The sequence below is a fragment of the Austrofundulus limnaeus genome, unplaced genomic scaffold (genome assembly GCF_001266775.1).
Source record: "Austrofundulus limnaeus strain Quisiro unplaced genomic scaffold, Austrofundulus_limnaeus-1.0 Scaffold1298, whole genome shotgun sequence".
NCBI classification, from domain to species: Eukaryota; Metazoa; Chordata; class Actinopteri; order Cyprinodontiformes; family Rivulidae; genus Austrofundulus; species Austrofundulus limnaeus.
In genome coordinates, this window is record NW_013953700.1 from 8758 (window position 1) to 23905 (window position 15148).

General features: G+C 38.5%; 1 protein-coding gene across 2 annotated transcripts in view; it reads left to right on the plus strand.

Moving 5' to 3' along the window:
* The first annotated feature begins 211 nt into the window (after positions 1–211).
* The window catches only part of ssh1b (slingshot protein phosphatase 1b), a 19510-nt gene continuing 4573 nt past the window's right edge, over positions 212–15148 (plus strand). Inside the window, exons 1-13 of one of the 2 annotated variants that reach the window (XM_014031665.1) lie at positions 212–573; positions 3877–3914; positions 7978–8078; positions 9412–9476; positions 10259–10380; positions 10455–10523; positions 10775–10840; positions 11262–11456; positions 11605–11698; positions 12459–12587; positions 12946–12992; positions 13556–13702; positions 13997–14197. In XM_014031665.1, the coding sequence (XP_013887119.1) occupies positions 502–573; positions 3877–3914; positions 7978–8078; positions 9412–9476; positions 10259–10380; positions 10455–10523; positions 10775–10840; positions 11262–11456; positions 11605–11698; positions 12459–12587; positions 12946–12992; positions 13556–13702; positions 13997–14197 (1346 nt within the window). In that variant the 5' untranslated portion in view covers positions 212–501. Of the gene's footprint in view, positions 574–3876; positions 3915–7977; positions 8079–8931; positions 9048–9411; positions 9477–10258; positions 10381–10454; positions 10524–10774; positions 10841–11261; positions 11457–11604; positions 11699–12458; positions 12588–12945; positions 12993–13555; positions 13703–13996; positions 14198–15148 lie in introns of those variants that run through there. The other variant, XM_014031666.1, reaches the window with a different exon arrangement.

Here is a 15148-nt window from a genome sequence, read left to right on the forward strand (position 1 = left end):
TGTAGATGGACTCTAACTCCGACCGGTCCATTGTTAACTGTGAAATTAAACTTGTGTGTCATAACAAGGCATACACCAGCCCATTATAAAACTAGCTGAACATAACACTAGCAGCATCGTACGGGACTTCCTAGTCTGGTCTGTCACCTTGACAACATCGGACCAATCACAGCGTGCACGCGAACTAGGCCAGCCAATCAGAGGCGTCCGGTAAATCTGCATGTCATTTCTGCGGCGGATCGCTACTTGCAGCGTGTTTTGTTTGTCTGCGCGTCAGGGCGAGCGAAACGGACTGACCTGGACACGAACTGAATTTCTTCTCGGTATACTTTCCGCTCATGAGGACTCCGGTGACCGCAGAGGACTCTCGGAGCCGGACCGAACGGGAGCACCGCCGGTGCTGCTGCTGCTAGATGAGAGTCTGACTCGGCATTTTCTACCCGGTGACAGAGAGACAAACACAGCGGCGCATCCCTCCCTTCTCCTGCAGCCCACCCGGCCATGGCCCTGGTGACTCTGCAGCGGTCTCCCACCCCCAGTGCAGCAACCTCGGCCAACAGCAGCGCGGGGGAGGTGAGTGAGAGAGGGATGTGGGGGGGAAGCCGGGACTGGGGTTTCTTTTTTGTTGAGAAAACACCAAGAAGAATGCGCCTGCAGGAAAATAATAGGAGCTGGTTGATGTTTAATATCCTGCAGAAAGTCATGTGTATCTGTGTGTGTTTGTGTGTGTGTTGTCAGCTTGACAGGTTATTGTCCTGGTTAGTTTTTTTGCTGCAGCAGGATTTGTAAACAAAATCCTGCAGAGGGGGAGGGGTGCAGTTGGGTTTAGCTGTCAAGACAAAGTGCTCATTTGTGTTGCTGTGTTGCGCTCAGGTGGCTCCTGTTGGTTTTTGGTGTGTTTCATTTCTTGTTTTGACGTTCACACATCAGGGGAGTGTCAAAGAGAACAGCTGCATTCAGAAATGGGTCCACAAGTTCTGAGCTGCTGTGTTTTGACCTTTAGGGGTCTTTAGACAGTTTAAAAAAACAGAACGCAATGATTTGTAAATCTCACAAACCCATATTTTATTCACAAAAGAAAGCGGAATACGTATCAAATGTTTAAACAAGAACATTGTAACAATTTGGGGGAAATATTAAGTAATTTCTGAAATATTTGGCAACAACACATCTCAAAAAAGTTGGAAGGAGGGGGGCAACTAAGGATCATAAAATAAGGGGTACAAAAAAGTAAACGGTTATAGTAAGGAGTTAGGTTAATTGGCAAGAGGTCCGTAAGATGAGTAAAATAAGCCTGAACCTCTCAAGTAAAAATGGGCAGAGGTTCATCTGCCTACTGACAACGGTCTAAATGATTTCCTCAAAAGGAAACTTGGAAAACCTCATAATATCAAAGGTTAGGGTACCCTAACCCTAACCCTAATATCAAAAGGTTTCAAGAATCTGTATAAATCTCTTCAGCTCAACGGACATGGAAGAAATTTAATATCCTGAAAAGCCCATGATCTTCAGACCCTCAGGTGGCACCGCATTAAATACAGGTGCATGAAACATCATGCACCTGTATGCAATACTGATCTGGATCACTGTTTCATTCTGAAACAGTGATCCAGATCAGTATTGAATCATTAATCATCTAATAGATTCAATTACATCAAGGCAAAACGAAAACCTCAAACCTTATGTGATCACATCGATAGCAGACCTGTAAACTGAATCGAATCAAAATCGTATCGTGACAGACTTTGCCATATTGAGAAACACTGTCTCACCATCCAAACACATCAATATAATGTTGTGATAAAGCTGGTGAGGCCATCCAGCCTGTTGTCAACACACAGTTCGAAAAGCCTGCCTCGCTGACGGTATGGAGGTGCGTTGGTGTCTTAGCATAGATACGGTGGCGTAGTTTGGGCAGCCTTGTCAATTTTCCTGATTTATCTTTATAAATCATTGATCGTTTGGATTAAAAAAATCAGTTAAATATATCATGTAGAGGACAAACAGTGATATTTGAGAAGTGAAATGAAGTTTATATGATTTACAGAAAGTGTGCAATAATTGTTTAAAAAATTAGGCAGGTGCATAAGTTTGTGCACCAAAAATAACCTTACCTCAATATTTAGTAGCTCCTCCTTTCACAGAAATAACATTCTCTAAACACTTCCAACAGCTTCTAATGAGAGTCTGGATTGTGGCTGAAGGTATTTTAGACCACTCTTCTTTACAAAACATCTCTAGTTCATTCAGGTTTGATGGTTTCTGAGAATGGACAGCTCTCTTTAAGTGACACCACAGATTTTCAATTATATTCAGGTCTGGGGACTGAGATGGCCATCCCAGAACGTTGTACTTGTTCCTCTGCATGAAGGCCGTAGTAGATTTTGAGCAGTGTTTAGGGTGGTTGTCTTGTTGGAAGATCCAGCCCCGGCTTCAGCAGCTTCAGCTTTGTCACTGATTCCTGGACATTGGTCTCCAGAATCTGCTGATATTGATTGGAATCCAAGCGTCCCTCAACTTTAACAAGATTCCCAGTCCCTGTACTGGCCACACAGCCCCACAGCATGATGGAACCACCCCCACATTTTACTGTAGGTAGCAGGTGTTTTTCTTGGAGTGCTGTGTTCTTTTTCCTCCATGCATAACGGCCCTTGTTCTGCCCAAATAACTCTGTTTTAGTTTCATCAGCTCACAGCACCTTATTCCAAAATGAAGCTGGCTTGTGTAAATGTGCTTTAGCATACCTCAAGCAGCTCTGTTTGTGATGTGGGCGGAGAAAAGGCTTCCTCTGCATCACTCTCCCATACAGCATCTCCTTGTGTAAAGTGTGCTGAATAGTTGAACGATGCACAGTGACTCCATCAGCAGCAAGATGATGTTGTAGGTCTTTGGTGCTGGTCTGTGGGTTGACTCTGACTGTTCTCAACATCCTTCACTTCTGTTTATTGGAGATTTATCTTGGTCTGCCACTTGGAGCCTTGACTTGAACTGTGCCTGTGGTCCTCCATTTTCTCACAATGTTTCTCACAGTGGAGACTGAAAGCTGAAATCTGTGAGATAGCTTTCTGTATCCTTCCCCTAAACCATGACGGTGAACAATCTTTGTTTTCAGCTCATTTGAAAGTTGTTTTCAGACTCCCATGCTGCCACTCTTCAGAGAAGATGCAAAGAGGAGACAAACTTACAATTGCCCCCCTTAAATTCCCTTTCTTATAATTGGATTTACCTGTGTATGGAGGTCAAGGGTCACTGAACTTACCAAACCAAATTTGAGTTCCAATAATTCGTTCTAAAGGTTTTGAAATCAACAAAACAACAACGGTGCCCAAATTTATGCACCCGTCTAATTTTGTTTAACCAATTATTGCACACTTTCTATAAATCATATAAACTTCATTTCACTTCTCAAATATCACTGTTTGTTCCCTATATGATATATTTAACTGATTTTTTTTATCCAAGCAGTCAATGATTTATAAAGGTAAAGCAGGAAAATTAACAAGGCTGCCTAAACTTTTGCACCCCACTGTATTTCTATTCAGCGAAGAAGGACAGTGAGAAACCATAGTTTTCAACATTTTGATATATTTCCTGTGTTTCATTATTAATTTAAAAAAGAGTTTATCAGACTTTATAACTCTCATCAAAGCAGCTCAGTGTGAATGTTTGTGATGTCATGCTGCTGTTGGATCACAGCTCTGACCAGCAGATGGCTTCAGCACTCTTTACCACACAAAAATGGAAAACTAACATTTATCAGGATTTATTTTATAATATATAAGTCTTCTGATTCACTATGAACATGCACAGCTGAGTTTATCTTCAACTGAAGCTGCTGCACCATTTTCATTGTTTTTTGTTATTTTATTGTTTCAGGATTTCGAAAGTGACGATGACAGGAAAAATAATCAAAGGTAAGTCCTACACTCGTCTAAATATGATGTCACTTACAAAGAATTAATGTGGAGCATAGTTTGCTCTCCTGTTTGATGAAAATTAAGTGTTCTCAGGTTGTTTTGCCTAGATGAGTACAAAAATGTAACACGATTATGGCAGCAGACACTGTCAGTGTAGCACATTTTATTCTGCAAGGAAAAAAAACAGAAACTTTTTTTATTTTTTTACATTTTACATGTTTCCGAGCTTCTGCTTTATTTATTTATTTATTTTTTGTCATAGTTTTTAACAATTAAAAGCCCAATTTTGGGACTGTTTTAACTCTCAGCATAAAATTTTCCTAAAACAGTCATACAAGTCAAATTTCCTATTTTACTTTAAGTTTTGTTTTGTTTTCGTTCAGGTTCAGCTTGAACAGACGACTGTTTTCTGTTTGGGCATTGTCTTTTTTAATGCCTCCTGGTTTTTTCTGCACACACTCTTAGCTATTATAGGTAAATAATTCAATATTTATTTAACTAAATCAGAAACTTGTCTTCCTGTTGGAGTGTTGGTCCCTCGCTGGGTGGTGTTGTTGGTTCTGATGTTCTGCCCGAGTCGATCACCTCCTTTTGTGGTTTTACTCATTGTTCTTTTTGTTGTTCTGACGTCCACCTGTGATTCTGGCAAATTAATTTAATTACCTCCAGTAGAAATGCAGATAAAAAGGTAGATGTTTACAGAGTTCAAACAAAAAGTGTTTATTAAAAATGTGCCTTTTCTTTTTTTATTTAGATGTGAAAACACTACTAACTTGGCTAACGTCATGCTGGATAACCGCTGCTAACATGTCTAACGCTGCTAAAGATAGTATTTGAAATCTAAATTCAATATGTGTTCATTGAAAACAATATCGATAGCGGTCCAGCAGTTTGAAGTGCAGCTTGGATAACGGTTGTAATCGCACGTTTTGACGTCTTGTAGGGAAGATTTTGCTGCATCGGAGCGCTAGCGGTTGCTGTTGTCTCAGGATGATGATGTCATGACTTGAGCTGAGGGCCAACTGCAAAGGCTGTGTTCCATTCAAAAATACCTAAATGTGAACTTCAACATTTAAGTTCAACGTTTAGATTTAAACATTCAGATTTAGGATTTACTATTTAAAATATTTTTTAACATTTGAATTTTACATTTAGTAAAAATTAGCAAATTGTAAGAACTGTTAGCTAAATACAATAAAACATTAGTGGAAAATTAATTTCAGTTATTTTGACCGAAACAACAGCGCATTTTTCAGTCTTTTGTTGTTGTTTTTTAAACATTAGGCTAATTATATTTATTTGTAAAACCTTTTGAGCTTTTTATTATATTTTGAATTAAATATTCGAAAAAATGTATTTAGATTCAGAAAGGTTGATCAGAACAACATCAGTCAACCTGAATGAGTTTAAAATACAAAATATAACATGGAAAAGTAAGGAAATTTACTTTAAACAGCTCCAGTAAATTAAAAAATGAAGCCTGGTTCTGTTGGAGCTGATGGGATATGAGGAGGGAAGTTTTGATTTTTGCCATCAAAGTTCCTAATAAAACTGAAACCAAAGACCAGATCTTAGTACAAATAAGAAGGAGGAAATTTTAAACCCTTCAGATGTCTATATATTTTAAGCAGGAAAGGCTGCACTGATTTATTTTTTAACTTTGCTAAAACCTTTTATTGACAGTCAAGCTTTTAAACCTCAGTTTCCCTTTGATTTTGAGTCTAATCTGGCAGAAAATGAACTTGTTTTGTCCTCTGACCTGCAGATTGCTAATAAGTGTGTCAGACTTTTTTTAGTCTCTTATTATCCTGCTGTTGCCATCGAGACAAATCAGCTGACTGAATAGCTGATTCAACTTGACAAGTTTTTTTTTTTATTGTACTCTGTTACATAACAGAAAGTGCACAAACTTTTGTCTCCCTCTCAGACACAGAGCTTTTCTTTATCTAACCTGACGTCACAGAAGTCATGACATGTGTCAGCAAAGCATTGACACAGACTCCATCTTTGTGCTGAATGTGTGTTCACCACTGTTAGGGGGGAAAAAAAAGCCATGTCATGTTTTGCGGTTCATCAGTCCCAATTTAGTATTCTGCATGTCAAACACGAGCCTGCTGCTGTGTAACATTCCCACCGCCTGCGCCCTCTCGCATGAATGATGGCATTGTTGCAGAGTGTTGCACGGAGGGAGCTGGTTGCTGAGTCACGTGCTGAGAAGGAAGGAGGGGAAACGGGGGAGCCGAGTCTCAGCCCTCCCACCCTCCCCGGGCGGCACAGACATGGACGCGTCAGAGCGTGAGGTGGGAAGGAGCGAAACGGAGGGACCAGGCTGCAGCTGTAGAGGATGAACACAGGACTGTTGAACAGGAAGGGGTTTCTGGATGAGGCAGGCTGTAAAAATTAAAAAACCAGCAGGATGCATCTCAAGTCTGGATGTGTGGAGACAGCTGCTCTGACTCGGGTGGAGATCTGTGGCATGTAAGTTCCTGAACCAACAGAAGTTAAAACTCCACTTGTAGGTTGTTTGAGTTATGTTCCTGTCGGGGCTTTGTTTCTCTCAGCTCATCAGGAAGTAGAGATTCTTCTTTAAATGCCAACTCATGTGATGATTCCATGAAACAAAAGGTCTTCTGATGGTCCCATTTGTCTGCTTTTGACTGAGAGAGGATAAAAACTGGGTAAATTAAGATGCTGACGTTTTTCTTTTGGATCTTTTTAAAGTTGGGATTTCTTCATTTGTCACTAGTAGATAACTTCTGGCTGATAAGGGTTTATTAGTAGTTTTAATAGTTTCATCAGGAAGCATTCAGATATACGTACCTTAACAGTAGAAAGTTTTTCAACAAAACTTAGCACAAAAAGTAAGTACATTTTTGTTTGGTAGATTATTTTTTGTTGTATCATTGCTTCTTGGCAATAAATCTTATACCATTCTAAAGCCTGTTATTTTAGGCTGTTAAGTTAATGATTTCATTGAGTACAATATCTTAAAATTAATGTACAAAGCCCATAAAAATATATTACCTAACAATATCCAAAGCAGATTTATCAAAAGCGAAAGTACATATAATTTAAAAGGTGTTGAGACTTTTGAAAAACATAGATTCAGAACTGTGTTAAAGTCAAGTTGTTTCTCAATTAAGGGTGTTAGTTTGTTGAATGGTCTCGATAGTGAGTTAAAACAGTTAAAACCTTTTTTTTTGTATTTAAAAAAAAAACCTTGAAAATTATTATGATGAAGCGTTATAATATTGTCTAAAGTAATGTTTTGTACTATTTTTGTGTGTTGAGTTATTCTCCGTGTGCTGCCGGTGAACTTTTGAGTTGATGGTTGATTTTACTTTGCGAGTAGGGGCAGATATTATAAGTTTATACTTCTTTCTGCTCCTTTTCATTCATGACTTTGTTTTATTTAGTTTTGTTTTCCTTGACATTTTGATTTTGTATGCATCACTGTTTTTTTGGTTTGTTTTTTTGTTTTTATTGGATGTCTTATTTTGTATTCATATAACAATTCATAATTGAAACAAACAAACAAACAAATTTCTTTTTTGCATGGTGCTACATGTGTAAGGAATATGCATTTGTGGGCTGAGCAGTAGATTATGTGGGTTGCTATTACCCACAAATTAAAAACAAATGTTTTCACCTCCTACTAATTACATTTACATTAAAACAGTGTTTATTTCTGTAAGAAAAACATGCCTCCATACCTGGACTTGGTGTTTTTGCCTTCAGCTATTCTTCACTCGCTGTGTAAATGTCCTGTTATTAGGCCTACCTGTACTCCACTCAGACATTTTAACACACAGGGGGGAAAATTCTCCTATTGAAAAAACTTTGTCATGTAAGCTATCACAGAATGTGAGCTTTGTATTTAAATAATCCTGCTTTTTATGATTTCAGTCCTGACATCTGATGATGTGAATCTTTAAAACTAGTGTTTTATTACCACTAGTTTTAAAGCGTGCATAATGCATAATGAAGAAAAGGTCATTTAAAAAAATATCTTTCTATGTTTGAAACATTGAGACTCAGTTGTTCTTTTTCTGTCTTCCAGCTTCAGCGAAAGCTTCTTCATGGTCAAAGGAGCCGCCCTCTTCCTCCAGCAGGGTGGCAGCGCCCAGGGACCGAAGACCCCCACACACCACAAACATGCAGGTACCAGCACACACACATTGATTTTTCTATTCTCGTGGGAACTTTGTATTGACTTCCTGACCCTTTAACCTAAACTTAGCCTAAACTTAATTCACACCTTGGTCCTAAACCAAATTCCCACCCCCCTCAAAGAAAAATGACATCTGTACCCATGGGGACTAGGCTTTGGTCCACATGAGGAGCATTGGGTCCCCCCAAGGCTGCAGAATCATCCCTATGATGGAGGAAACACACACACACACACACACACACACACACACACACACACACACGGTTTGTTTCACCACACAGACTAAAGTTGTGTTTACTGCAGTTTTTTACTGATCATTAATTTTGAGGTTTATCTTCAAAAACTGATTGCTCGTGATGATTTTCATTACTGTGTGTTGGGGGCGGGGGGGGACTTTGCCAATTTTGTTTTTTCTACCTGCTTAAAATTGCTGAGGCTATACATCAAGCTGTGAAACAGAAATGTGAAATGTTTGTGTTCAGTTATCCCTCTGCCTTTTTATTTTCTTTTAACATGATTTCTTTGTTAAATCTTTAGAACAAAACCAGATAAAGTTAGAGGTGTAAGTTACTCAGGCTTCGGTTCAGAACAAACATTCTGTTTATGAGCTAAACTCTCAGGTCACGTTGGTTGTTTAAATACCTCAAACTGACCGGATTAAGCTACAAGATCTTTTTTTATTATTATTATTATTATTATTATTATTATTTGGGTTTTGGACAGAATAGCCATCCGATCTCATCACTGTCATATTCTTAAGAAGCTTAACATGATGAATTTTGAAAACTTTGTCAAATTTTCCAATTTAAAACTTGTTTATGCCTAAATGTTCTGCCTCCTCAGGTGCTCGGTGAGATTTTGGTTCCTCTTCGAGCTATAGGCTCAGTTTGAAGCAGAAAGGCTCAGTAACTCATGGAGCAGATGGTGGGAACTGTAAAGTTCCTTTTTTAAAAACGTCCGTGAGTCGAACAGCTTTTCCTGCTGGTGGGATTAACATGTGCAATTCCCAGATTTAAAACGGATTTCTGACTGGAACCATTTTAGATAAAGACTGAAGCGTTTCCTGACAGAGAACCAGTTTTGTAATCATGAATAACTGCCACTTTCTTAATGATGCTCTTATGGTCAGTTTAAGTTTGTTTTATTATTGATGACTGAGTCTTCATTTTGTAATTGTTTTACTTTTTTAACTGTATTTTAAACTGTTATAGTTTCATGTTGCTAAATGTCCATCATTGCTGTTTATTTACAGTTTATTTACCTTATTATCAGTTTATTTACCTTTACACAATCATCTAATGCATGTCAATGTTTCATTTGCAGGTGATTTACCTCAACACCTGCAGGTTATGTTTAAAGTCCTTCGTTCTGAAGATCGCATCAAGCTGGTCAGTTGATTTTATTGTTCTTCATGTATAAATGTATTTATTTCATTAGAGCTAAACCTGTGAATAACTGCACCATGTTTCCTTCTGCCCTTTTCCTACAGTTAGAGTAGATATTTACTGGTTGTTTGAGAACCATCATCGGTCGTCTTATGATGAAGATGAGATAAATATTATCAGTGTTACAATATAGGAAGAAAGTTTTAGGCCTTTTAAACACAAACTGATGTTTAAAAAACCCTCAAAGCTTTTATTTTAAATCCAAACTGTGGCTCTATTTTTGTTTAGGGATTAAAACTTTCCTTAAATGAGCAGTAATTTGGCACCACTAATCCTCCATTCCTTAAACTTTTTAAACAATGTGCACATTCAGAAAATTAGTCTTGACAGGAAACTGTTTATTTATTATTTTTTTATCTCTTAGTACTATGAAAGGTGGATGCTAATTTATCTGTGTGTGTGCAAATGATGGCATCATTTCAAGATGTGTCTTTTCTGTGTGAGTAATATGAATTCACTTTACAACTTAATGAACTGCTTTGTGCAGAACCTGCTGTCCTTTTTGTTCACTAAAAGGTGAAAGTTTAATTTTTGGGATGTGGACAATATGCAGAATTGGATGAAATGGACATAATTTGAGTTTGATGTTGGACTTTCAAAATAAAAAATAAAGATGGCACCGTAATAGATACAAATTAGACATCTGTTTGGTTTTGTTAGGTTATGTGATGTTGTAACATGCACATAAAACGAAAAACATGTAATCTTGTAATTTTGTTTCCCAGGCTGTGCGGTTAGAAAGCATCCGGTCGGACCGAGTGCGTTACATGGTTGTCATCTACACAAATGGTCACCAAGGCACAGAGGAAAATATTGTTCTGGGAATGGATTTTGCAGACAAGAACAGGTATAATTGAAACTCCTGTGTATTTTCAAGTTAACTTTTTTTGAAATGCTTAAAGCATTTTCTTCTTCTCTCAGTAAGAACTGCTCCATTGGGATGGTCCTGCCTCTGTGGAGCGACACCAACATACATTTAGACGGAGATGGGTGAGTTTCAGTCACTTCTTTTATTTAAGAAAAAAGTTGTTAGCTTGTTCTGGTTGCATCGTGGGCTTTGCTGCCCCTTGTGGCGAAAATAAGAATTACACACATTTCTTGCTGACCTGTTAACATTGTCAGCATGCTGGAGGAATGTTCCACCGTTTCACCGATCATGAATAGTCCCATTAGCGAGCCTCGTCCAAACACCCATCATCTTCATCTGCACTCAAACTGTTCTTCCTCCTCTTCCTCACCAGAGGCTTCAGTGTGAACACAGCAGGGCGCTCGCATGTCTTCAAGCCTGTGTCGGTGCAGGCCATGTGGTAAGTTTGTTTTGCTGTTGGTTGTGAGGTCAGCCGATTGGCTTTTGGTGTCGACTCAATTCAAGATGGCCGCTGCGCTCTGCTGACTTAAAAAAACACAAAAATGGATTAAATTTTTAAAGATATTGTTTTAAAATATTTTGTGACAATAGCTCAGGTTGAGTGCTATCAAAGTGCTTGTCCTTTTTTCCTTGTTAAATTTTTCTTTCAATAAATTAGATGAAAAGGAGTGAAAATACAACACAGAGACTTTGCTGTATAACATATTATAATGATAAACCTCAAACGGGGTTTGTAAAGTTTAGACACCACCTGCTGGTCAGTTATCAGATTGCAGGGAAGCGTGCCTAAAACATCTATTTTTTTACATTTACCTTTTGCTGATTCTGCAACCTCTTTAACACTAACTGTACTCCCATAGGTCTGCCCTGCAGGTCCTCCATAAGGCCTGCGAGGTCTCACGCCACTTCAACTACTTCCCAGGGGGCATTGCTCTCACATGGATGGCGTTCTATGAGAGCTGCGTCACCTCGGAGCAAAGCTTCATCAATGAGTGGAACGCAATGACTGACCTGGAGACCATCCGCTCTGATTCCCCCAACATGTTTGTGGACCGGTGAGATCCCTGGAAAATCAATCAATAAATAAGCGAGAACTGAAGTGTGATGGCTTCAGTGTTTGAGAATCATTGGGGCAAATCTTTTGTCTTTCTTTATTGGAAACTTGTTTGCATGTGCGTGTAAATACGTCCTTTCTATTTGCAGGCCAACTGAACGAGAACGGACCGAGTGTCTCATTAAAGGCAAACTTCGCCACATCATGATGTTTCAAGACCTGGAGAACATCACCTCCAAGGAGGTCTGTGTCCCACCACCACCTCACCAGTGTGTGTGTGGTTGTGACAGGCCTTCCTACAGGTAGATTCTTTTGCTTGTAATGGTGGAAGAAGCGAGAGACTGTCTCTCGCTTCGTCCACCATTACAAGCAAAAAAAATCTACCTCTAGGAAGGCCTGTCAAAATAAACAATAAATCAATTAATCGTATGATAAATTAAATTGAGGAAGAACAGGCATTTAGCCAGAGGAGCCTCTTCAGTTTTCTGATGCCTTCATACAGCTGGCGACACCTTGGGATTGCCAACAGTTGTTTGTTTTTTTCTTTTTACACAGTATAAATTTTAATGTAAACTTCCGTAAACAGGGGTTGTTTTATCATTATATAAGTTTAAACTGGTCTCCAACAATATTATCATTTATCACAATAAATTCTGAGACAATTTATTGTCCAGTAAACTTTGTTATCGTACCAGGCCTACCTGTAGGCCCACACTTGATCTTGGGATAGGGTGGGCTGAGAAGGATACAGCGGACTTGTTTCTCAAATCGGCGGATGTCGCTGTGATGTAATCACCTCTTGAAGGATGCAGCCCCTGACTTTGGACACTGCCCTGGTCTGGTTTTAGTTAGTCTTGTGTTTGGAAAAAAAGTGCAACTTACCATTTCAATTTAAGGAATGATTAGGAAAAGCTGATAAAGATTGTTGTTGAGCTCTTTGTGAGAAGGAGAATGGTGAATCCTTGTTTTGTGAATTGGTTTATAAAGTATAATTCTTCTTCAGATCCGTAATGAACTGGAGCAGCACATGAGCTGTAACCTGAAAGAGTACAAAGAGTTCATCGACAACGAGATGTTTCTGATCCTTGGTCAGATGGATAAAGCCACACTGATCTTTGATCATGTTTACTTGGTGAGTTGAGTTTTTTTCTGGAATATTTTTGCTTAAATCGGACCAACAAACAAGAAAAACATTTTTAACCTAATCTAAAAAAAAACTGCTGCTCAAAATATGCTTGATTTCAATGTAAAATAAAAAATAAATATATTCTTCACACCACAATATATATTTTAGGTTATGTATTTTTAATGTGATCTGTGTTTGCATGATGTGAACTGTCCACAGTGTCTCCTCCTGTCTTTTGTCTGATTTGAGTTTGAAAAAAAAAATCCATTCAGCTCCCTGCCTCCTTGGTTAGGCTACATCAGGGTTAAAAATAATAAACGGACAGATATTTTTAGCTAATTTTCTGCCTTTATTTCCCCTGCAGGGCTCTGAGTGGAACGCCTCCAACCTTGAAGAACTACGTGACTGCGGGTCAGCCGTTTATTCTGCTCTTTCATTATAGACTGTTCCGATGTTACAGTAATGAAAACATCATGTTTGCATTAAATGGATGCATCTTTTAGATCAGTGGTTCCCAAACTTTTCAGCTTTTGACCCATAAAGTACCAGCAGCAGAGACCCGTGCCCCCAGCCGTTACCGGATATAAACAATGTTTTCACGTCAAATAAACAAGAGCATAGTAACAAATATTTATTAGACTATTTTTATCAATTTTAAGTACATTAATCTTATTATTGTGTAACATCAAAGGCAAAAAAATGTTGGTTGTCATTTTTAGTGTAATTAATTCAAAAAATTATTTCAGGACCCCACCTTGATGTTTCAGGACCCCACTGTGGGTCCCGACCCCAACTTTGGGAACCACTGCTTTAGATCAGATATGATTTATTTTTTGCTCCTTACGAACAACTGTCAAATAAATCTAACCTGAGGTAACAAAAACATGATGATTAAAGCTAAACTAGATCTAATCTAGCGTGTTAGGTTTACCTGGTAAACAAAAAGATTAAAGCTTTCTTTGTGTGTGTTGCAGAGTCGGTTACATTCTGAACGTCACCCGAGAGATCGACAACTTCTTCCCCGGGATCTTTTCTTACCACAACGTCCGCGTGTACGACGAAGACGCCACGGACCTGCTGGCCCACTGGAATGACACCTACAACTTTATCGTCAAAGCCAAGTGAGACCTAAAAACAATAACTGGTGATTAATAACTATTCTGATGGAGCTGTGTTTCAACAATGCTTTGATAATAAAAGCTGGATTATTCACTGACTCTCATCAGGCTGAATCACTAACAGAGATGTGAAATGGTGCAGCCTGGCTATACAACTGTCTAACCTCATTAACTTCAGCAAAAACTAGGTTTTTGTAAAGATCAAGTTGAGGCGAAGTGGTATTTTTTTAATGCTAGAAGCACGGATGTGGCTAACTAAGTTTGATTAAATATAACGTCTTTTCTTCTATCTAATAGGAAGAATAATTCAAAGTGCCTGGTGCACTGTAAGATGGGAGTGAGCCGCTCTGCCTCAACAGTCATCGCCTATGCCATGAAGGAGTACGGCTGGTCCCTGGAGAAGGCGTACAACTACGTTAAGCAGAAGAGGAGCATAGCTCAGCCAAACGCTGGGTTCATGAGACAGCTGGCGGAGTACGAGGGAATCCTGGATGCCAGGTAAGCAGCTCCTCTACACGAGGCAACTAGGGTATAAATTTATTATCTGCAAACAAATATTATTTTCTGCTTGTTCTCATTAAAGGGATCGGGGGGGATTGTGCAAAGATGACATTTTAAGCTTTATAGCTATGGAGCTAAATTGGGGTCATAAGTTTTGTTTAAAATAAAAAGTTTTTGAAACTGAAAAGACAAGATGTTTGAAACTTTTCCATTTTCTAATATATTTTTTTACAGTTCCAAACATTTTTTCCAGTTTCAAAATTGTTTTTCCGTTTCAAAAACTTTTTATTATGAACAAGACTAATGACCCTAATTTAGCTCCATAAATATCAAGTCAAGTCAAGTCAAGTCATCTTTATTTATAGAGCACAGTTAAAACAGATAAACTGCTATCAAGGTGCTTTTACAACAGACAGAACAAGATATAACAGCAATAAATATATCAAAAGGTAGAATAACTGAATTTCAAAGAAAACAACAGAGCAAAATACACTTGGTCAGCTCACCCAGTATTAAACACAAGAGAGAACAGATTATTTCACATAGCTACACTGGTGAGCTTAAGTCAGCTCTAAACTAATAATGATAAAAGAACGCAAAAAGAAATTGAAAGAGCTATATTTAAACCACGAGCACTGCTTCTGTTCTATATGCAAGAATCTGTTAACAGGAGCTGTAACACTGCCCTGCTTACACAGCTTTTGTATGAAATGTTTAACATCTCTCTGGAATAGGGTCGAGAACCGAAAAAAGTATGAGCATTTTTGCCCTCGATGCAAAAAAGTGTTTTCACAGGAGTGTCCACTGACAACAGAAGAAATGTTAGAATATGCGGTGAACCTACTGAAAATGGATTTACGCTTGGATGAAGTTCTCTGCAACACCAGACCTGAAGAACTCTTCTGTGTTGACTGCCCTAGAGGAAAAAAAATGAAACCTTTTATGTGT